General features: G+C 36.9%; 1 protein-coding gene across 1 annotated transcript in view; it reads right to left on the bottom strand.

The window, feature by feature from the left end:
• TNNI3K (TNNI3 interacting kinase) overlaps positions 1–24,833 on the bottom strand; it is a 74,365-nt gene that overhangs the window by 32,303 nt on the left and 17,229 nt on the right. Inside the window, exons 6-17 of the mRNA XM_035564477.2 lie at positions 22,847–22,945; positions 21,522–21,660; positions 17,568–17,712; positions 17,372–17,476; positions 16,647–16,741; positions 15,862–16,011; positions 13,377–13,463; positions 11,406–11,462; positions 10,487–10,579; positions 10,343–10,400; positions 10,038–10,232; positions 9,599–9,703 (exon numbers count right to left, since the gene is read on the bottom strand). Of these exons, the coding sequence (XP_035420370.1) occupies positions 9,599–9,703; positions 10,038–10,232; positions 10,343–10,400; positions 10,487–10,579; positions 11,406–11,462; positions 13,377–13,463; positions 15,862–16,011; positions 16,647–16,741; positions 17,372–17,476; positions 17,568–17,712; positions 21,522–21,660; positions 22,847–22,945 (1,328 nt within the window). The remainder of the gene's footprint in view (positions 1–9,598; positions 9,704–10,037; positions 10,233–10,342; positions 10,401–10,486; positions 10,580–11,405; positions 11,463–13,376; positions 13,464–15,861; positions 16,012–16,646; positions 16,742–17,371; positions 17,477–17,567; positions 17,713–21,521; positions 21,661–22,846; positions 22,946–24,833) is intronic.

Raw genomic sequence — 24,833 nt, 5'->3', positions numbered from 1 at the left:
AGATGCAGCTTGTGAGAAGGGTGAACTAGGGAAACTGGTGGCACGCAGACCAACAGAGTACTGAAGAAGCCCAGTGTCACAAAATCAGGTCACTGAGCGGGGACCTGGAGCCAAAGGTACCGACAAGACATGCTTTTCTCAGCTGCACCCTCCCCTGCTCTGTCCCTAACACCCCCTTCACCAGGCAGCGAGACCCAGGGCTCTTCAAGCACTTGAGAAAAGACACCCGCATGGTCTGATCAGGGTGCTAGACTGGAGGGTTTCCTGGCACTGACAGTGTGCATGGACAAAGGCAGGCCTTCTGTGTGGACTGGAGACAGCCTTAGAACTGATTTCCTCAGACGGCAGAGGCTGGGGCATACCACTGGTGGTGGGACCTGTGCCTTTCTGAATGTGTGTTTTCAAAACACCAACATAATGACAGAGACAGGTGTACTCTATCAGTCAGTACAAAAAGAAGTGACCATATGCTCACTGACGAGCATGGTTACAGTTTAGGATATATGGGAAAGCTAACGCTTATTTTTGGGTTCTCTAAAAGGCTCAATGGAATCCATTTATTGTGAATTCCATTTCACAGAACAGCAACAATGAATCAAAATTCATTATTATGCTAGAAGGATGTCTGGAGATGTAAGCTTTTCTTTCAAAAATTGAAAAAGTTTTATTTTCCTGGGAGAGACTTTGTAGTATGCATGTAAAATAGCAAATAGAAGGCAAACTTGTGAAGAACAGGTACTAAAAATTAATAATACTGAAGCTTTGATTATTTTTCTTTGATTGTTTCTGTGGTTGATCAAGATAAAGCACTGCCAGCAGCCAAATGAAAAAAAAAAAAAAGGCACTTAATGCATATTCCACACAAAACATTACATTTATCACATTTTGGTCAACTCATGTATGTCAACGTTTTGTAGAGTCAGTAACACTGAAGTGACTATTTTATATGCAGCATGAATTAGGATTATTTAACAGGTGCTTGTGACATTTTAATCTGCAGAGAAGGATCCACATGCTTAAGAGGAGGTAAAATATCATTAAATGGGGGAGTTTGGGAGAGTGAGAGCCACACAACAGAGTCAGTGCTGCATGCAGATTTTTGCACACAGCCTGCCCTGAGCTGCATGAGTCCAGCACCGGGAGAAGGTCCCTTGTGTCCTGTGCAGTGGAACTGCACCAGTCTTTAATCCTAACAGACCTGCAGCTTAGGGGATCGTCTGTACTTTTCCAAGCAGCTCAGAAATAGTCTGAAATTTGTTCAATATCACTTATTCTAGGAGAAAATGGAAATCCTGAGGTTTTACACACACATTCACTTGTTTTTTGAACCACTTTGATACTATCATAGAATGAAAATACATATTACAGCAGGGACAAGATGTGCCATAAATATTAGCAACCAGAAAAGCTGAAAAGAGGTGGAATAACATCTCCTCACTTCTATACTTAACTGGGTTTTTTTAAAAAAAAGGTGATTCTGTGCCTTATACAGAAACTTGATGAGAGAGGAAGCTGTTAAAAGAAACTGGGAAGGTGAACTATTGCCACAGTTTCAAATCCTTTGGGATTTGTAAAGAGTCAAGCTCAGGGACAAAACAAAATACTTGCCAAATAAATGTTTGCTAATTAAATATTTGCTAATGAAAGGCATGTACCATATCTAAGATCCAGTACAAGAATATGTATCATGACAATGAAGGCAAGATTTCTTTTGCCTTTTGTAAAATGCTTCTTAGCAGGAAAAGTGTGTATATAGAGTACTGAAAATTGATTTACTGATCAGGGAAGCTATTCCAATTGATTTAATTTTTCAGCAAAGAACACACGAGAGGAAGCAGAAAAACACCAATTACATGCTACCAAATAAAAGAGAAAGGCTTAGAAACTAGCATCACAGATTTTCAAAAAAACTGAGAACATGGGGAAAGATTCACAAAATGCTTTAGCAAGGTGAAAAAAAATTACCACATAATTTTTACATAAAAGTGTATGAATGTGGATGCAACAATGCTTACATGATATTCATCAAAATGTTGACCGAACGAAGTAAAATCATGAGAGTGAAAAGTATACGAAAAAAAGAAATGAAAAAGCTGGCAGACATGATGAAGGGAAAATGAAAGGGAAAATGAAAGTAATGTTGATGGTCTCAACAAAAAAAGTGTAATTTGACCCTGTGTCAAAAAAAGTGTAATTAGAGCTGTAGCTATGAGCAAGAACAGTTAGATGAGGAATACAAATTTTACCAAATCATAGTTTTTAGGACAGATAAAACTTAAGCTCTCCCAGCCAGGACTTCCACAAATCAGTATCTTTAAGATTTCTAGTTTCACTTGAACCCAAACCTCAGGATAATAAATTTAATTATAAAAATGTAATGGTTACAGTGTAACCACGACTCTCATCATTTATATTAAATCTGATTTTAACTTCCATATATATTTTCTATCAAACATATTTAAGCAATTTTAGTACATGTGGAATTGTTTTGAGACCCCCACCAGATAGCAAATAAAAACATTAATCAAATGTAAGGCTAACTAGAGAGACTCTCAAATGTTGTACCCTTGCTTGAATGTAGGCACATGAATCATGCAAAAGTACAAACTTTTCTGTGGCCTCAGTTTAAATTTGGCCTCTGTCAGTAGCAACAAATATCACGATTTCTTGATGGGAAGAAAATGTATTGAGCCCTAGCTCCAACTTCAATCTTTTCAAGGACTGTATAGGCTTTGAATAAACCCAGCCTGACAATAAGCTCAGTCAAGACCTGGTTTGACAGTTTTTGTGGAGAAGCCAAGAAATCAATAAACAGACCCTCTCACCCTGTCTTTACATGATATACATAAGTGCTTCTAACAAAACAATGCTGAAATGCCCATCTTGGTGCTGAGTGTATGAACACATCTGAAAGCAGGCGGTAGTCTCCAGCAGGAGTTTGTCAGGCCATTACCTCCAGTGAACACTGTACTTACCAATTTTTCTAAGGTAAAAACATATAACCCACAGAAATAAGGTTTAGAAGATTCAGCTCACAAACACTATTGTTACCTCAATGGCACTTGGAAATTTGAAAACCACAGATGATGCAAAAGGAACTCTGTTTTGAGAAATGCAGGAAGACAAATTTGATCTGAGCTGACAGAAGGTTAATAATGAGTTCGGGAGAATCACAATTAATTGTCTTCTGTTAAGGCCACACACAGTTTGAAACGGTGAGACCAAGCATCGTTCTCTTCATGAAGCAGAGGAAAGAAAAAAAGATGAAAGAATCAAAGTGCGTAATTGCCCTGGCTTTTACAAAAGCAAGTAGTTCTGCGAGCCTGGCAGATACAATTTCTCTTTCTAAGGGCAAGAGACAGAGAAAGAATATTCAGTGCATGTTCCTTTCCCAAAGAACAGGGCCATGAAAAGATCCTTCTACCTTTAATACACTGTAGGTTTAATGAAAGGCAACTGCTATTTTAAGGTTTTAAGGGGATTTTATAACAAAGAGGAGTTGCAGACACCATCCCCATTACCACCAGGCTTCCATCCTCTCTTTCATCTTTCTCACTAAGCCAGCTCTCAGGAACTTTTACAGATAGTTACAGCCATCAAATGAAGGTTAGTTTCTCAAAGGCTTAGTCCAACTATGTCCAGCTGTTATGGCTTAAATTAAATTGATACTAAAATAGTCTTTTATTATTATTATTATTATTATTATTAAAGTGCTATAATCATTGTGACTACAATCGCTCACCGCTGTAAGACTTGATTTACGTAGTAATAAGCTGATAGATGCCACCATTTCGGATAGCTGTCAGAACTTCTTTTCCAAAGCTGGAAAGCAAAATAAAACTCCCAATTATTCTTAAAACAGCAGAAGTATAACCCCTTTTCCAGGGTAGAGACATGAAAGATTCGTTTTCTTCTCTGTTCCATCAAGCCATGTTGCAGATTCATTTAATTCATTATGTGCATTGCATTAGATTTCAGAACTCACATAGAGGGTTACAAGCTATATGAAAATGAAAGGTAAAAAAAAAATATATGGCTTCTGAGAAGCCACTGGCAAAACTTAACAAGAAAGGGTCAGAATTTCATTCTTGGTCTTTCTGTTCAGTTATCATAAAGATTTTCATCTAGTAATTGTGTCTGTGGGCTGACTGGGACTCATGCTGAAAACATGACTTCTGCTCTTACACTAAAAAGTTTCAAAAGTTAAGCTACTCTCAGTGCTGTACATCAGCTACACTGATGTCCTTATAGCAATTTATCTTTTGACCCTTACAAATGTGATCTGGAATAAGTTCTGTTAGGCAATGATATACTTTTGGGCTCTCTAGTGAGACACTTTTTTGTGTGTGTGGAAAACATTATTTAAAAATCCTTTTGTGCAGAAGCAGTTTTCTAACAGACAGTAGTGACAAGGCATAACACTGAACCATAAGGTTTGGATCTTTTGCAGTCCTGAGAGAGTTACTTAGACTGTAGCATTCAGATGTGGGGATTTTGGCTTGTGCCATGATAGAGACAAGAAGCCCAGCTCCAAAAGAAAGCATCTCACTCTGAGCTCCAAAGTTTGATGGCCTGAAAGTAAACTATGAAAGTATGTGGTTATATGAAGGAGACACAGTAAGAAAGTAGATGTGTAAAGTCAGAGATAGTGGCATGACAAGACGGAATCTTGAGTGTTAGGAGGAGGACATCGATGCTATGCAGTGGAGAATCTAGGTATATGGTATTTTATAGGTACATAAAGGAAAAAATAAAAATAAGGTAGTAAGAAGCCATTCTTCTAGCTGGTCATTTTTGCAGGTTGATATCCAGGTTGCTTTGTGCACAGCAACTTCTAGTGAATCCACCTTTTACTTTAAAAATTGGACACTCATTAAGGCCTGAACCAGCTTTTTTCTTTAACTTTTTCAAAAGTCTCTAGGACTGGTGGAGCCGCCTTGATGTTATAAACAGCTATATTTTTTTGAGAAAAAAGTTTAATGTAGATAACATCTGTTCAGTGCCAAGCTCTTCCTCACTCAATAGGAAGTTTATAATATCAGCAGTTTCTCTTTCCCCTTAGTCCAGACTTTGTCATACGAGGTGGGCTAGGATCCATTTGCCAAAGGGCGCATAGTTAGAAGCTGTTAGCATTCCTGACTTGGGCCCAAATTGAAGAACTGAAAACTCCTCTTAATACTGAGGACTTAGATGGGATACCTTGTAAAAGAAAATGATGACAATTAAAAGTCAGGAAATTGTTCAGACCATTGTGCAGACATCCCGTGGGAGAGCAAAGCCCAAAAATTCCCTGTCAGAATACTTTTTTATTAGAAGACTAGCAGAACTAAGAAGCATGTTTTGTTATTAGCAAAAGGAGGCATTTTTACATAAAAATCTCACAATTCAATACAGGTAGGTATTTCACCATCCTTCACTATAATATGCACGTCATGATACTATTTTCATAGCTAGGAAAGCAAGAAGAGACCTTCTGAGAACTCAGGTATCAGCAAAGATAAATGAATGAGTGCACAGACCTGCAGTAGATCTTAGCTCTTACAAGTGATCCAATCATAGATGTTTTTAACTGTAACAAATGTATCAAATAAACCAATAAACAGTGATATAAACTGGTAATTATGGGGAAATATTTAAAGTAAAGAAAAAAAGACAAAACAAACAATGGGAGGGAAATCAAGTAATGAAAGAAAATGACTGTTATTTGAAAGCACTGTGCTATGCTATAAATAAACTGAGAATTCTCAAGTGGAAAAATAAAAACTACAACAACTCCAAAATAACCAAACAGATTGAAAAACTGTTTGCATCCATCTTTCCAAAACAGTAGAAGAAAGTATACGCCTTAATGGGAAATCCAAACAACAAGACAGAAACAAGTGAATTGTGTCCAGTATTTCATCATCTCTGTTATAACAAAGATAGTCTCCAAAATGCCAAACTGTCAGGACTGAGCATTCTCTATATTAAGGAGAAGCAGCAAGACTGGGAGACAGAAACTGACGGAACATTAGTTGACTTTATCAAAAGCTGACTTAATTCAGGACATACCCCTGAAAACTAGAAAACAATGATATAAGGAACTGGTAACACAACAAGAAATAAGAGACTAGATGGTAATCTGCCAGCTGTGGAGAAGATATTTGAAGCTGTTAAGAAGATCAAGAGGTACAACATTTCCTTTAGTAAAAGCACCACCTGGTTAAGAGCAGCCAACAGGTGCAGGGAGGGAACATACGTGGGCTCACCATTTTTTTTTTTTATTTTTATTTTTTGGATTCTCTCAGCATGCCACTGTCAAGACAGATATAAATGTGGCAGAGTGGACAGCCTGTCCACTTACTGCCTGTCTTTGCTCTGAAGGTGAAGGCATGATCTGAGAAGTTTCTGACTGCCAGATTACACTGCAGAACGACCAAATACTGCTCAGCTGGTAAAACAAAGATGGAGGATTTTCACCTGGATCAGCATTGCACTGACAGCCTGTGCTTGAGACAGGCATTATTTACAAATGTAGTCACGAATACACTTTGTTCTATCCCTTGTAAGATTTCCCTGAAACCTGAATTCCTCCTTAACTGGTCAGACTTGTTTCCTGCAAAACTTTGCAGCCAAATCATTTGATAATTGTAATCAGTTCAAAATGCATTGAAAGAGAATTCAAAGTGCACTTTAGAGTATGACTGTCCCAGTGTATCCTGCTAATTCATGGAAATGTGTGAATAAGTGATTTTTGTGGACTGTTTCGTTTTGCATTGACTCAGAACATTTTATGGAGCATAACCTCATTGAATAAAAATGGGGAGCAGATAATTCTCAACAGAATTACACTTGTTTATGTGATGAAACATTCAATTTTTATTTTTTATTTTTTTTAGAATTAAATTCTTAGTTTCACTTAAAAACTTAGAAGTAAAAATTAAAAGAATAGCAAGAATAGAAAAAATATTTAAATTGTCAAAATAAAGCATTTCAAAGGCCTCTAAAATGTAGGTTTAGACCTTCTTGGGCTACAAGAATTTTGATAATTGACATAGCTTTGAAAGTGTTCAGTCAATCAAAGCAATGTATAAAATAAAATTTGACAAATTTTATGTAGCTCTGTTACAGTAAAATTGCAGAATATGGTTTATACTAATATACTTCTATTAGGTCTCCATATAGTCAGTATATACAGATAAATAAATCAGGTCATCAATATTCTCCTAAACATCATATGAACATCATATCCATACAGAAACACCATATCTGCACATCTAAATCAAGTAATTGGGTGTGTAATTGGCAATGGTTACAAGAGGTTAATTTCTGTTTAACTTCTTCAGTATGCAGGGATGTTTTTTTCTTTCATAACCACAAATAGAGATATTTCATTTAATAAAGGGACCTCAAGAGCATTTTTAAAAGTACTGTTTTGAACCAAAATTTCTTGGGGACTGAGAGAAAATTCAGCTAGGCATAATATAATCATTATATATATGCCTGGCTCTCAAATTTCTCACAATGGGCCCCTGCAAGAGACAGGATACCAAGAGAGGTCAGCTTTGGCTTGCATGTCTATGACTGTTCTTATATACAGATCTATTCTCTCTCTTCGTCCCTCCCCCCTCCCCGGTATTCATGTCATGCTTTAAATCTCAAGAAAACTCCAATTTATAAAGGACAAATGTATTTGTCCTTCAAATACGTAACCATTTGAAGTCCCTTAATTTATAGGTGTCCTTTGTAGTGTTGTCACTGTAGGTACACTTGAAGCAAGAAAACTGAACCTTTCATGTATGAAGGCCATGTTCTTCTCTTGAAGATGCCAATACCAATGTACAGAAAATGGCTTGCTGTCTCTTTTATATCTTTCCTTCACAAATTGATACCAGAGCCCTGAGCTAGGCATAGTCTCACAATCAGTTTACTTTTTCACTCAGCAAGGGAAAAATTAATCTCCTTTTCCCCCCAAAATGAGTGTATTTCACAAGAAATTTTTCAATGCACCTTTCAATATTGCTAGGAAATGAAAACTTGGAGCAAGACATGGGCAAATATTCTTCATTGTATCATCATGTATCATCATTGTATCATCATTGTATCATCATTAAAGTTGCGACAGGGGAGTTTTAGGTTGGATGTTAGGAAGTACTTCTTTACCGAAAGGGTTATTAAGCATTGGAACGGGCTGCCCAGGGAGGTGGTGGAGTCACCATCCCTGGAGGTCTTTAAAAGACGTTTAGATGTAGAGCTTAGCGATATGGTTTAGTGGAGTACTTAGTGTTAGGTCGGAGGTTGGACTCGATGATCTTGAGGTCTCTTCCAACCTAGAAATCTGTGTCTGTGTCTGTGTCTATCATAACCCTATAGGACCAATCACTTGAGGTACAAACAAAATGAACACTTCTTAATTCTATTTAAAACAAGCAGTAAAACAACTGGCAAATGAAGAAAGGTATGTCTGATACTGAAGAAAACCCATTTTGTAACTCAATTCATCCTACCTCTTAAAAAACTATTCCCGTAGAACTTTCTTGTCACAGTGATCATATATATACTTGAAGGAGCTGTTTGCAAACAACCTACTGTGGCTAAAAAGTGCAACAGCTGTTCAGCACTAACTTCTTTGTCTAGTTGCTTTTCTTGATATATGCCTATAGGTAAATTTGATTAGTCTGCTCCCAAAGCAGAATTTAGCACAGAATGGCTAGTTTAAGTGAATTCTGGTATAGACATAACACAAAGAAATTCCACTCAGTAGAAATGTTTCTTGTTTCTAAGAAATATTGAACATCGGTGGGCCAAATGTAAGAAGATAGTTTTTTGTTTGTTTGTTTTTAACAGTTGCATCCTTCAGTGAAAATTACAGTTCAGTAAATGTGTCTCATGAAGTTTGCATAAAAACAGTGAGTATTTTTCAAATCAGTTTCACTTCCAGAGGGAAATCTGGATAACTGACTCAGGCAGACTCCGTTGTCAGTCTAGACTGACTACCTAATGTAACAGTGCGAAGTATAAGCATTAGGCAGTTAATCTAAACCTAGCTGGCTACTCCTCCTGGAACAAGCCTAGGCTCACCCCATTTCAAGACAGGCTCCTAAGATGAATGGAGGGATTGCCTTCTGCAGGTCAAGAAGTATTTCTGTTATTGACCTTAGGGGGGCTAGTGACTATTTTAAATTAGGTCCCAAATTATTAGAGGGGCAATTGGTGAAACGAATCATATAATTCCTTGGATTCCAAATATACACTGGGAGGATATACCACATTGCATAAATTGTAAAAAGGCAATCCTGCATGATTAATATATACAAATAGGATGTAAATAGTTCGCAATTTCAGATAAGAAATCTGTCAATTAATTATTAGCATGAAATTGACTACTATGTGTCAAGTCATTCAAGTAAAATGTATTAAAGCCTCTGGTAAACGTGAAAGTATCATGTCCCATTTACCCAGTCCAACTGATGCAAGCAGACCCTCCTCCAAGCTCCACCAGTTTTAATGAGATACCACACAGTTACAAGAGTCTGCAAGCATAGGTAAGACTGTAGACCATTGCTGTTGCTTTGAAGCTTCATATTCCCTGAATTTTAGAATAAAGAAAGACACTTACCTGTTCAAATCACGATGTATGATTGGTTGTGTGAGATTGTGGAGGTACTCCATACCTTTAGCTACATCTACAGCAATGATTAATTTAGACTGCAGATCAAGAGTTCTATATATTGAAAAAAAATATAGTATTACTCAAAGTTAATAAACAGACAAAAATAAATGTAAATCATTCTTATCTGTAAATCCTAGAACCTTTAATGTTGTTTTGAATACAAAATAATATTATATAATCTGTGTACCGTAAATGTATAGAACATAACAAAATGACTATGTTTTTTTTGATTAGTTATTAATTTCCCTTGTGCACCCAATAATCGGAATCAAAGCCAATTTTTTTCTATTGTGTTCCTTTTACTAGATTAGCATTCACATCGGTACAAATTTACTTGTCTTTCAAATTCTGTACCACAAGCCCTAGCAAAGACCAAGTGTAATACCTCTTCTGTTCATGAAGCAGGGAGAAGAGTGATCCTCCAGAAATATACTGAGTGACTATTGCAAACTGACTTGGGTCATCTAAACAAGCTCCAACAAACTGGATGACACATGGATGATTCAGTCGACAGAGAATGGAAACTTCACGGCAAAACATGTCCACATCAGATTTGGAGCAGTAGGTATTGGCTCGGTAGCTTAGAATTTACATGAGACAAAATTAAGACAAAAACATAATAAAATCATTATGAAAATACTTCAAACTAAGTCATCAACCAAGTGGAATGGAAAAGGCTGGCAAGCTTACCGTTTAATTGCTACAATTTTATTTCTGCATCGTCCCTTATATACTTTTCCAAAAGACCCTAAAATAATTTAAAATAAATATGATAATAAGATATTTCTTATGAACATCAGACATTTAAAATGGAGGCATTCTTATTTCTGGTACCTGAGCCAATAATCTCATGGAACTCTATTTCAGAGAGCTGAAGATGGAAGTGTGATGGCAAACCGGCACGGAGGAGAAGAACATCTGCCTTTTCTGCAAAAGAAAGCAGTTATCTTATTGGTAAAATGCAGGGTCACACAGAAGTACAGAATATAAGCATTTAACTTCACAAAACCATTACAAAGTAAAAACTGATTTTCCTCCTGTAAAGTGGTTGCCTGGTAATCCTATTCCTTTTTCTTTCAAAATAAACCCCAATAACAAATAAATAATTGCAACATTACAGATGCCTTGGGCCTTCTTGGGTTTAAAATCTTACATACATACAGAATCTGAATTTTGCAACTTAATTTAGTTAACAAACATCTCTCTCTTGTAAATCTATTTGGCTTATTACTATAAAGTTCATCAGAATATTTCTCAGTGGAACATTTCAATGCTGCTATGTAAAGGATATAAGGATTTGATTAAACCCAGACTGACCACTTGAAATAGAAAATTGAAAGGACCACCAAAAGTGAAATATTTTGAAGTACAGATATTCATCTGAATGTTTTATCTACAGGTGTTTCAGAATAAAGCAATTTATTCATGGATGTGTGTGTATTTCATAAGTACTAATTCACAACCCTTTCTCCTAAAAACCAACAAAATATACATTTTAAAGAAAATGAAAGTAAGATGCATAGAGGAATTATCATGCTGTTGAGCACCTCTGCAGACACCAAGAAGAAACATTTCAACATAATTGTTTCCTGAAATTATCCTAGGGAGATATAGCTACTGCTTATGCACAACACTACATTTTTGAATGAAAAGAAATCCAGGAATAATGAATCTTGTGTGGTACATTTAGGCTGAAAAACACCTTGGGTAGCAGAGTATAAAACTCTGAGTTTTCCCTTGCCATTGAGAATACCTTTAGTCATGCTTTTAATTTTTCCTAGAGGGGATGGAACTGACACATAGGAACCATCTGAAATAAAAGAACAGAATGAGTTTTATGGAATTCAAAGATAGTATAAGCATACTGATAAGTATACAGATAAATTAACAAGGCAATGATTGCTTAAAGAACAACAAGAACAATAAAACCAACACCAGGATGAACATACATATAAGTATTCACAAACAAAAGATTGTGGCATGTTATATTGCTGCACTGATCAAAGAGAAGCTTGACATGAGCTGGCAATGTGTGCTTGCAGCCCAGAAAGCCAACTGTATCCTGGGCTGCATCAAAAGAAGCATGGCCAGCTGGTGAGGGAGGTGATTCTCCCCCTCTATTCTGCTCTTGTGAGTAGCTCTCCATCTGGGGCACTGTGTTCAGCTCTGGGGCCTCCAGCACAAGGAGGACATGGAAGTATTAGAACACGTCCAAAGGAGGGCCACAAAAATGATCAAGGGGCTGGGGCACCTCTCCTAAAAGAACAGGCTGAGGGAGTTGGGGTTGTTCAGCTTGGAGAAGGCTCCAGGGAGACATTACAGTGGCCTTCCAGTACCTAAAGGGGGCTACTGGAAAGCTGGGGAGGGACTCTTTGTCAGGGAGTGTAGGGACAGGACAAGGGGGAATGACTTTAAACTAAAAGAGGGTAAGTTTAGATTAGATAGAAGAAATTCTTTACTCAGAGGGCGATGAGGCACTGGCAGAGGTTGCCCAGAGAAGTTGTGGATGTCTCATTCCTGGAAGTATTCAAGGCCAGGTTGGATGGGGCTTTGAGCAACCTGGTCTAGGCAAAGGTGTCCCTGCCCATGGCAGTGGGTTGGAATTAGATGATCTTTAAGGTCCCTTCCAAAGCAAACCATTCTAAGATTCTTGAATGTGATTTGTTCATAGCTTCACTAAACTCTGTAGAACAATATTGAATTTCACTAATGTTAAGAAGGGCCAATGTAGCGTTTTATATCATATTTTGTAAAGGTACTCAGATCATATTAATAAATTCTGACAATTGGGCTGCCAGTAAATTGGTCTGTTCAGCTCACTAAGTAGATGTTTCAAAAGACCTCAGCTTTGTGTACCAAAAATTTCATCTTGTTTTTCTACTTAAACGGGAGCTGAATTCTTTTTAACAGTCAACATTAAAAGTCCCTCTGGATGTTTTAATGCCAAAATGGATCTCCAATGCATGAATAAACTTGGTCCTCTAAAGATTTACATGAACTTGATATGTACAAAACCTAAACCTGGAACAAGTTAAACTACTCTGTAGATATGGAAAGGTAGGAAGGAGAATGATCCTGTTGCTGACTGTCGGGTTCTTCCTATTTACGTGACAGGAAGTCAATGACCTGGACAAGCTGCAATGTATAACATATTTACCTTCTCCATAGGAACATTCTCAAAACGCTGTAAAATGTTTTATCTATCTGCTTGAATTAATATTCTTCTTGCCACTTGCCATACAGATGCCAATACAAATGAGTAATTTTGTAGCAAAAAAGGATAACTAATTCTTCCCAAGAGTGAATTAGATATCTAAAGATATTAAAAAATATGAAAGGGACTGAGCATGGAAATATACTGAATGTCAGTAATCAAAGAAACATCAGAGGTAGACAGCAAAAAGAGAATGGCTAAACAAGGTATTAAGGATGTAAAAAGCTATGAGTAATGATTACTAGGAAATGATCATCTCACAGCTTTTAGCTTTTCTTCCTAGCAAGGAATAGAAAGTGACAATTCTATTTTCAGGTAAAGGAAGAATTTTGACAGAAAAAGGGGATATATGATACGTGGAAAATGGGGATTCTCATGACACTAGTTTTCTTTGTGCCACACAGAATAGATCCAATGCTCCTTCACATTGGTGGAACACTCCCAGAGACTCCCAGTGGTCTTTGGATCAGACCATTCGATTAGCAATTAAAGTGATTGCTCAGACCATACCTCCCCCAGGCTGTGAATATTCATTACATGGTGATTCATCTTGAGGTCGTTTATAATGCTTCAGAAGGGTCACAATGGCATCATGACCTAAAGAAAGAGGGAATATAGTATTTGTAGGTAAACTCAATAGTCACTTTAAAAATCAATTTATATAAAATCAGGGGATTAAAAGAAAAAAAAAGAACTGTGTCTCTAAAACATGTAAGCAAGGATGCAGCAATGCTAATCTAAAATTTAATATAATTTTTAACTACAGAAATACTGGGAAAATACCTACCAATAAAAACAAGCATATTATTTTGAGTTCACCTAATACTAACGTGATACATGGCAATAGAAGAAAAAAAACTGCTACAGAAATATATAAATGGAGGTTGATCATAGTCTTCAAGAAGCCTTAGAAGGGAAACCAATGCCTGAAAATATTTCAGTTATGGTGTTTTAAACTGGACAAAATGTTTACACTATATTGCTGTAGACAGTTGCTATACTCATCATTCTTCTTGTAAAGAACCAGAGGTCTGTGTGCACACAATATACTCAGTCTCTCAGATGTCTGATGTACAAAATTCTGCTTGGTAATGCTCAAAAATCCTTTCTAAGCCTTTCAAAGCTCTCTTTTTATTTATTTATTTTTCTACAGTATTTTTCGTACAGAATATTTTGCCAATATCATGTTTTTGAAAGGCCCTTAAAGTCTACTGTTTTACTTCATTACAATCATTCTCATAATAAATAGTACTGCAATGATTTGGAGGATGGGGGAATGTCCCAGAGTCCTCCAAATTTAACTTGTATTTTTCCCCATCCCCTAGAAAACATACAGAAAAAACAGCATTTTGGAGTTCTTGTTTTGTGCTCACTGTAAAGGGCTGGGCTCAGCATTGCTTATTCATACACACAAGCTAATAGGAAATGTTCCTGATTGCTGCTTACAAATATGAGAGCAGGCAAGAAGAAAAAGACCTCATGCTTTTGCAATAAGGTCGTGATGCTTTGATCATGTACCAAATGCTGTCTTTAATTTCAATAGCTCTTGCAGCTCCATTTAATTGGAGCAGTTTCCTGCCTGCTCAGTGACAAAGCAGAAAAGGTAAGTAAGCCTTTTTTTTTTTTTTCCCTCTCATTCTGTTATTAGAAAATATCTTCTCCAGGAAAGATGTTCTGCTGGCTCAGTATGCTGCTAGGAACATGAGCTCACACCAAAGAGTGTCAGAAGAGGAATACTTCTCTAAAACATAGGAAATTAAATCAAGGACAGGTTTCTACAGATAACAGCTTTATGGACATCCAAACTCATAGGATGCTTGAGATAAATGTTTGAAGTGTTATTGATTAAATTAACATAAATGCTAGCCCGAAGATGGAAACTTCGTCACCAAAGCAATTAAGAGACTACTTAAATATCCTTTCACAGTCCATAAGCATGGCAATGCCAGGAATAATAAACTGCAGGGTAGTCCACATAAATACATGGCTGTTGAGTAGTCATGGGAGTCCTTCATAAACTGCCCCAACATGGGTCCGTAACACGGGGTCCATCCATCAGGAGCAAACTGCTCCAACCTAGTTTCCCCATGGGCAGCAGCTCCCCCAGACCCGAGCTCTGGCCCGGGGCCTCCTCCTGCAGGGGCTCTCCATGGGCCACAGCCTCCTCCAGGCCACATCCACCTGCTCCACCAGGGGCTCCTCCATGGGCTGCAGCGTGAGATCTGCTCCGCCGTGGGACACCATGGCCTGCAAAGGATCCTCTGCTCTGGCACCTGGAGCAGCCCTTCCCCTCCTTCTTCACTGACCTTGGTGTTTGTGGGATTGTTTCTCTCATGTTTTTCTTGCTCTTCTCTCACTGCTGTTGTGCAGCAGGTTTTACCTTTTCTTTATTTTGCTCTCCCAGAGGCACAACCAGCATTGCTTATTGGCTCAGCTCTTGGCAGCAGTGGGTCCCTTTTGGAGCTGGCTACACCTGGCTCTTTTCTGACATTGGGCAGCTCCTGGTGTCTTCTCACAGAGGCCACTCCTGCAGATCATCCTGCTACCCGTCCCTTGCCACATAAACCCAACACACTGTGCAGCTGACATATGGACAGTATACCAGGAACCATGGAAAATGCTCTGCTTTGATCCATATTTGCAAGAACTGAAGATTGCTAACTCTGATGTGTTGTTCCTTTTAATGCCTCCTTCATTAATAAAATTAAAGCTCCTCATGTATGTCCCAGCAGCCTTTCTGAACAGGCTCTGTTTCTTGTTTTAGCAGCACACAAATACTTCTGTCCTTGACTTTGTGTTGAAGTAAATTCATGTTCAACAGAATATCTGGGAAGATAAAAATAAGGGCTTGTTTTTATAACCCTTCATGCCATGAACTAGAAAGCAGATGGTGAGAGCTCTCAGTCTACAGGGACTGAAGGGTTATTTTGTGCTTTTATCTCCTGCCTATACTGTTCCTATGAATTTTGTAGTGAAAACCAGAAAATTGAAATACCTTTCTCATAAGCCCACATCAAACAGGTCTGCTCATCCTTTTCTCCACTGGACCTGCTGGGATCACAAGCTACCAGATTCATATCAGCTCCATTATCCAGTAAAAACTGTACTAGACGAATATGACCATGATAGCAAGCACAGTGTAATCCTAGAACATCAGAGAAGCATGGTAAGCACAACTGTCAGAACACCATAATAGGACTTGCAGCAACACCTACAAAGAACAAACTAATTTGCCTGATAAAGGAATATATTATGAAACAAAAACCTGAGGCAGGAGATGGAAAAATAATGCTGCAAGAACCAATCTATTGCCTGCTATACAACATGTCAGCATTTACTCTACCACCTACAAATCACATTTAACAACTTTGCATTTGAGGAAAAACAAGTAGAAGTAAAGAAGCCTTTTTTTTTTTTCTTTTCCTGTAGTAGAGACATGGAGGCATGCAGCCCTTTAGACACTATATCCTCTATGCACCGTCCCTAGCAGAATAATACTTAGGCCCAATTCTTAGACCTGCTTAGAAGTCCAGCTATGGGAGAATCACTTTACATCAGGTTTTACTAGTCATATACAAGCTGGCATATCCTCACTGAACTCTTAGCATTTTTAAGCCTGTTTGAAAATATATTTTAAAAAAATTCAGATCTCTCTGAGAGGTAATTGGATGCTGATCATCGAATTACCATGTTAGTTACCTTGGAAATCCTGAGTGTGTATGGCAATTTATTTTTGGTGCTGGTATATGCACTAATACACAATAAAGATGAGCATGTTACCTGTATGTCCATCTCTTCCCTGGTGATTTATGCTTACAACATTCTGGTCAAGAAGAAATTTTACAAGTTCTACGTTCTTTCCATAGGTACAAGCACTGCAAAAGTGAAAGGAAAAGTGAATGCTACAGTCCATGAGAGGACAAATACTTTGTGTAGCCAAAGATTTAAAAAGAATTACAAAGAGATAAAAATGGCGTAACAGAATAAAGGATCTTTAGAAATGCAAATGCATGATTAATCCACCAAAGCAAATATGTTCATGTCTGTTGTTTCATGAGCATTCTAATTATTCCTCTATAAATTAATAAAATCTGCTTTTCAGAGTTCTCTTATATAACACTTTGCAGTCTCACAGCATTGTAACCAAACTGTGTTCTACCACCTCATTTCTAGGTTAGAACATCTCGAATCCAGAAGGTTTCTGGGCAGAACTCCAGTCAGCTTCCAAACTGGACAGAAAGAGAAACTATTATTCATATAGATGTCGGTGGACCTGATGCCCTTCCTACATTTCCTTCTCTGCCTTGTTCCTTCTCCTTGATCAGAGTCTGGTTGTATCTCTTAATCCATGTCCTCTCCTTTATGTCAAGATATAAACATAATATCCATGTTGAGCTCACTACTTTGTTCTTCACCTGGCTGGTGAGATGCTTGTTATTTCAGGTGTTGCACTGCACGCATCTATAAGTGCTATTCTATTGATAATGGTATTTTAAATATCTCACCTGTGGAAAGCCGTTTCACTGAATATATTTTCTTTAGTGAGACTTTCTGTTCCTGAGAGCTGAATTATTTCCTTTACAACTTCAAACTTTCCACTGTAACAAGCACTGAAGATGAAGTCAGTAAAGAGTTGTTAACAATGCCAACTTTTTAATTAGGCCCAAGCTATGTAAAACAGAGCTTCTCCACATGACTCACAGATGTAAAGGTGTGTCTCCATAGATATTAACCACATGTGGTTGAACTTCAAAACTGCTCTGGAGTAAGAATTTTACAATTTCATGGTGTCCAAATCGACAGCAGAAGTGCAGAGGAACATGATCTTCGTTGTCCTGAGCATTCACTGTCATTTGAGCCAGAAAGAGACCAAAGAAAATATTTTATACTTAATATAACTTGTTCTGAATATTCAATAATACTTTATGTATATTGCATATACATTATGAAAATATCTTCTACTAAAATATTATTATTTTTCTTTAAATTTGAAATTTCTGTGAGCTGCATTAATTGGGATCATCTATACTACCTTGTCTAGACCATTTTTTGGACCAAAGTTATATAACTGCTTTTTTCCAGTAACAGATGTATTGAATATTTTCATGTAGCTTTCCAGGAATTAAACAAGGATTACGTATCACCTGTAGACAGAACAACTGTTGTTGTACGTAGTACAATGTTAACTAAAAGTAAGATTCATAGTTACTCTATGTAAGAAAGCTACCCACTGAAGTTTTTTCAACTGAATGGAACAACAGCTGTTAATTAAAAATACTACGATGAAACATATGTCCTTGGTGCTCTCATGAGAGGAAAATGCACTTGTTTTTAAGGACTCTGTTATCTTTGAGTGTCACCAGTAGAATAAAAGAATAAAATCAGATATACAGTGACAAAAAATACCTTAAAAATAAAGGAGACACAATAGGATATTTTTTTCATAGACACAATTAAAATATAAATGCATAAAACACAAAAGAGGAAGGGGAGAATTCATTCAAATTTCTGGATTTCCAACATTTCCATTTTGCTCAGCATTTAATTTCCCCTCAAAAGATGATTATATATGTGTGCTGGATATTTAAAATGAGAGAAGTGTTCTTTTACATAGCATTAAACTATATATTAGAATGGGCAAAACTAGAGTTATTGAATATTTCTTATAGGCAGGAACGGTATTTGTCTCTGTAGAACATATTTTCACATGTAAAATAAAAAACGTGCAACACAGAGGTCTTCCTCTTTTAAGATAAATGCCCTTCCAGCACTTTAAATCACAAAATCATGCATTCTGTACATTGCACATGACTTATCATAAAATAGAAGGTAAAATTATTTGTACTAAATTGCTGAATACCTATTCTTGTATCCTTCTAGCTGCAAAAACAGTTGCTTTAATCACCACACAACAGAATAAGACTAAAAGCAAAAGAAAACTGAAATTAATTCATTCTAAATAACTCTCGATTAAGCATAAATTCTCAGACATTTTGGGGGCAATAGATGGGTTGTTGTAGGATAGATAACATTAGCAAGCAATGAGAGAATTAAAAAAAAATTAATCAGTTCAATTAGCTTTCAGTCAGACCAAGACTCCTTCTTGAAGGTTTGGGTCCTGGTTCAGCAAAGCTCTTGGATACCTACCAGTAAGTAATCCATTAGATTAAAATGTTTCAGTTATAACACAGAAGCAGAACCACATTTCTGAAACCATCTAATTTTGACTGATGTTATTTTAGCATAACAAACACAAATCCTACACACCTATTATGAATATCTGTTTTAAAATAATTCTGTAATAGAATAACATAAACATAATTATAGAAAATAGTTATTATCAAGTGAGTAGTGTGAGACTCTGGCTGTATGCATACCAATGAATTAAACATGACAGGGAACATTCCTGGCTCTGAGGCCAGCTGTCACAGAACTGCTGCTATCTACCAGTTGTACCGAATCATTTTAAGGGTAGTTGCATGCAGCCTGCCTGCTGGGGAGCAGTCCCTTGAAGCTCCTCAACTCAGGTGGGAATTGTTTGAGACTTCCAGTTACCCTGCACCACATCCATGCCAGGGAGCCTTATACCCATTTACAGGACAGTCAACCACATTCCAGCACCTGGGAGCCTTCCTAGGCATGCCTGAAATAGATAGGGATATACTTGACGTGTCCTCTTTCTTCATATAGTAAGAATCGAGGAGGAGACCGGGTAAGGCTCTATGCAGAACACTCCATTGGTGCAGGGACATGCAAGTACTGTTTGCATTATCCAGAGAAGGTCTTTGTTCACTTTTAAAAGTGAGCATATATTTATGTGATTCTTAGTAAATTTCTTTCTATATTTAGAGTGAGAACAATAACACTGGTTGATTCCACAATTGATAGAAATGTCAAATCCACTCTACTGTTTCTAACATTTTGTTCTCAATTTGCTTTAACACCAGATCTTTCAAACAGTTTACAAGAAATTAATAGAGTACTAAAGAATAATCTATTCATTAGAAGTGTCCAAACTTGTGCTATGCAGGTTTTTAACACCTGCCAGGAACAATTCTTTCCTATAACTGACCCTCCTTAGGATGAAGGGTAAACCAAATGCACTCTGAGATTCCTTCTTGTCTTGAATCTCTGTTATTATAAGGAACAATTAATATTAAAATAAAACCTTGTTTTAAAACCTTTCTGAAGTAATACTGAATGTTCACAGAAATGGTCAATCCTTTAAACTGAGCTGAACTTGTAACTTCACTGATGTCTAGTGACAGAGAATTCCAAAGATGAATTATGCTTCAGGCTAAATAAAAAGAAAAAAAAAAGGAATTCCTGGGAATTCCTGTAAATTATACTAAATTTTTGCTCTGAAAATTTAATTAATTGTCCCCACCAACCTTTCTAGCAGTCTTGTATGAAAAGGAGTAAACAAAAGTAAATCATTTTATTTCTCTATTCTAAAATTATTCTTCACTTTATGGATTCATGTGACATGTAAGCCTTTATTTTTTATTGTGATGTGTTACCAGACAGATTCATTCTGACGTGTAATGAGTAACAGGGAAATAAATGTCAAAGTTTTATAACAATAAACGTCAGTGTTTTAGAATATGTACCCATAGAATGGCCTGAAGGACAGGGGTGTTAGAGCCATGAGCTTCTGCAGCACGAGGTGTAAGACAGAGGAAGGAAACAGACATCTCCTTTGTTTATGCAGTTAGAAATGATGTCAAGTACTTGCAAGCCATATTCTTTACCTCTGGAATGATATAATTACAACATGGAATGGGGGGTTTTGTTTTAATTTATAGCTTTTTGATTTCTAAATGGGAAAAAAAAAGAAACACAGGTGAACTGGAATATTGCCTTACAAAGGAGGAGAAGTTCATAGCTGAAACAAAACAAAATAAATCAAAAACACTTTAGAAGAGAGTTGTGGCAAATAACTATACTGTTTCAGGAATTACTAAGGATGAGTACAAGAGTCTCCACCAGACTGAGATTTTAAAGTATTTTTGTATTAAATGGAGGACAGATCCACTGTCATGCAATTTAAACTTACATAGTACTGAACTTTAATCTTACAGTCTTACTAGTAAAAGTGTGAGATCGCCTGTAAAATAAAATGCATAGATAACTAACTTACATAGAACACCAAAATGAATGCTAACAGACTTTTGTAGCAGTCCAACCCAATAAGAGAAAGTATGTGTGAATGTTCCACAATGAAGCATATGAAGCTTTTTTAGCATAATGAAGGATGTGCTAAAAAGATTCTATTTTCTGCTCCTACATTGCTTGTGAAATTTCTCACCTGAATTACTTTAAATTACTTGCTGCATAATTTTGACTTAAAACCCTTCATCTGTATCTCATTCACTAAAAGTTTACTATGCATTAAAATAATTTTAACTGGAAATATATACCACACAGCCACGCATTCTCTGGATGACTGTCTCAATAATGTTACTTCTGTATATAAATCTTAATTTTGTTTTCTCCTGTTGTCTTTCACCTCTAGCTTGGTTTCAGTTGCCCAAAGACAATAGACAAACACACACACAGCAAGTGTTAGGAAATTAAATTCAAATTCAAGACTCAAGACCTGATTATCTATAGAATACCATGTTAAAGATGATTTTTAAAAATATCTTTTCTTACCATCAGCTTTGCTTCCCTCTTCCATCAAGAGCTTTGTAATATTGAGAAAGCCTTTGGCAGAAGCTAAATGGAGAGGTCTGTCTCCAACTTCCCCACTTGCATTCACATCAGCTCCAAATTTTAGCAAGAGATGAGTTACCTAATTAGTTCATCAAGACTGATTAAAATACCACATGAAAATAAATCTTTTCACAAAATCAGATGGAATATTGTGCTGGATAATACTATATGTAGGCAGCTCATCAAGACTGTGATTATTTTTTCGAAGTGGTTTATGGCAAATAAAGAAACTAATCTTTCAGACCAACATACAAGGAGTTTCTTAATGTTACTGGATGATGAGGTGCATGTATATGAAAAGAAGGATCTCAGGAACGCATCCATGGTTCGCACCTTGCTGATATTCAACCACAGAAGTGGAACATTTTCAATCATCTGTGCATCTGGTCTCTGTTCTTTCAAAAGCTTTTCCTATAACTCTACAATGCGCTCTGAGTATCATGTCACTGAAATGAAAAATACATTCTACCTAGAGCTCATCTTTTGTAACTTGAAAATGGCCCAGAGTACATGCTTTTAGCCAAAGAAAGGTATGGGGAATGACTTACATAAGCCAAAATAGACCCACTATTACATTTGACATAAAAGAACTATTCAGGGCAAATGAATGGATTGCTACATTAACCATATATGGAAAATACTTCAGTAAAAGAAGAGAATTAGAAGATTGGATGCTGGCTTTGGTCAGGATTTGAGATAGTGTTTCAATAAGTTCATGATCTGTGTGAAAGCAACAAGCACATTTGAACTTGTTATATGCACCATACTTCATGGAAAATCCATCTCTCTAATCCATATTTTTTTCCGTGAACTTTAAAGTGTCTATAATTAAATTTGTGAATTCTAAGGAAAACCAATAGAATTGCCATTCAATTATTAGTAGGTAATGATACTCACTTCCTTAGAGAGACTTAAGGTAGTGTACTCACATTACATTCCTTATCCAATCTCTGAAACGTGGGATGAATAAGAGTCAAATTAAATACGTCTATGGGTCCAAGCCTATTATAGGTTAACGGAGCTGTCTAGATAATCATTTGTTTCAAGAGACCTAGAGGGGAAGACACCAATTTTTGCTAGGGTCTAGCATAGAGGACTAAAGTGTAGATATTTCCTGTTAATATTCAGACTCTAGAGCAACCAGGAATTGAGCTCTTTTCATGGTAGGTCCCTCTGAAATGTAAAGTAAAAATATTTAACAATAAACCTGAAGTTTCCTGGAGTATTCCAACACTCAACTTTCAGAAATTGCTCCACTTAGTTACCTGTTCATGGCCGTAATATGCAGCAATATGCAATGGGGTGAAAAATACTGCATCCTGAACATTCACATAAGCTCCATGCTGCAAAAGAATATCAACAGCCTAGAAGGAAACAAACAGAAAATTCCAGTTAGAAGCACTGTATATATGAGGTCAGCTAGGAAAACAAGATTTCTAATCCTTACATCACCAGTTTAAAAGAAGCAAAAAACCCTAAACAAGCTAGATATAAAAGTGAAGAACTGTGTATAACATGTAAAAGTGATTAATTTACAGTACTTTATCTGAACACTGAATGTCACTGATGCTTTACAAATTAGCCTGAAGATGTTTGCCAGTAAAAAGCTTGAGTTGCAAAGCAAAAGGCACAGAAACAACTCTGTCCTTTAATTTTCTTTTAACCATTATGAACAAAGAGCAGTAAACAATCAGAGTTTTCAGAAGTAAATAAAACAGAATGAAAGATCCTTTTAAATGTAAATGCATGCAGGTAAATCCTCAAGCATAATTCCCTCATTGTGTAAAGATTTCTTTGTATTTTAGAAGATAATAGCCCTTTGGCTTCAACACATAACCTTAAGCATTTTCTTTCAAATTATCACTTTTTCAACTTTCAGGAGGCCAATGTTGTCATAAACAGCTATTAATTATCAAACACTGGCTTTCTGAATAACTGTCAAAATAGAAGTCTGAAATGAAACTGCCTTGGATTATTTATTGAAGCTTAAAAAGCTGCTAATCTTTCTTTCTTTTTTCCTTGCCTTGCCTTGCCTTGCCTTGCCTTCCCTCTTTCTTCTTTTTCTTCATACAAGGGAGTCTTTATGAACGCTCAGTGGCTCACAACATGCATTATCTAAGCAGTTCTACATATCATTCTGATGAAAATGTTTGAGTCTAATGATAGCAAAGGCTGCTGGACTGTGAATCACCCACAGTACAGTAGTAATTGGGCAACACCTTCCTGGCAGTATAAAGAAATCACAAAGAAGGGGTAATAGCCAGCTTATATGCTTATATTCATACCTGTATCCCCTCATTGAGACTTCTATTGATTATGTCATTTAATGCCAGCTATGATGATGCACATTTCTGTCAACTTGTACCTAAGCTGAGACCACCAAACAATTTCACACATACAATGATGTGGCCGGTCCTTTAAATCCATGTCATTCTCAAGTACTCAGAGAACTAAAACCTGTTACTACGCAATATTAGTGTCCAGGGATTATTCCTTTACACAATTTAAATTTATATTTATTTTTTTTCCATGTGACTGACAATACATTTTCTGTGTGAGGTCCATTCCCTGACATACTCAAGTTTGTGTGTTGCTAATTGATTTCAACTATTTTGTTATGATGTCAGCTGTAAGCCTCCCCTGGAAATAGCACTGAAGTCCAATTCTGTTTCTTCAGGGACTTCAACAGGATAGAAAAAGGCCCAGTGCATTATAGAAGAGACCTAAGTGTTTCAAGGACTAAGCCCTTATACTGAAAGCAGACCGGGGAGAAGACAATTGCTATGTCTTTTGTCCTGTGGAATTATTCTTCAGCACCTCAGTACTAACAGGGAATGCTGGACATCTTTGTCAAATAGTATTCTTCAGAAACTAAAATATCCTGGGAGCATATTAGGCAGGGATAGACATACTTCTGATGGGAATGGGGTAAACAGCGAGCATCATTCATGAATTAGATGACAAACAAGTCCCAGAAGATGCTGATGCTTGCATTTGGCTGCTGTGGTTTTGCCCCAGGGACATATGAGATCTGAGCACATGCAAGTAAGCAGGCAGAAAACAGCAGGAGGAAAGGGACTCCCGAATGAAGGCAATCCTGGAGATGAGAAGTATCCCATGCAGCCACAGCCAGACTTTGTGTCAACAGAACTAAAAACTACAATTGTCAACTTAGATCTGTAGTCAACATCAAAGTCCAGATTAAAAAAAAAAAAAAAGATAGAAGAAAGATCTTTAACCTCTCAATGCCTC

This window comes from Cygnus atratus, chromosome 8 (genome assembly GCF_013377495.2).
Source record: "Cygnus atratus isolate AKBS03 ecotype Queensland, Australia chromosome 8, CAtr_DNAZoo_HiC_assembly, whole genome shotgun sequence".
NCBI classification, from domain to species: Eukaryota; Metazoa; Chordata; class Aves; order Anseriformes; family Anatidae; genus Cygnus; species Cygnus atratus.
Note: the sequence above shows the minus strand (reverse complement) of the source record. Positions and strands in the feature narration are given on the sequence as shown.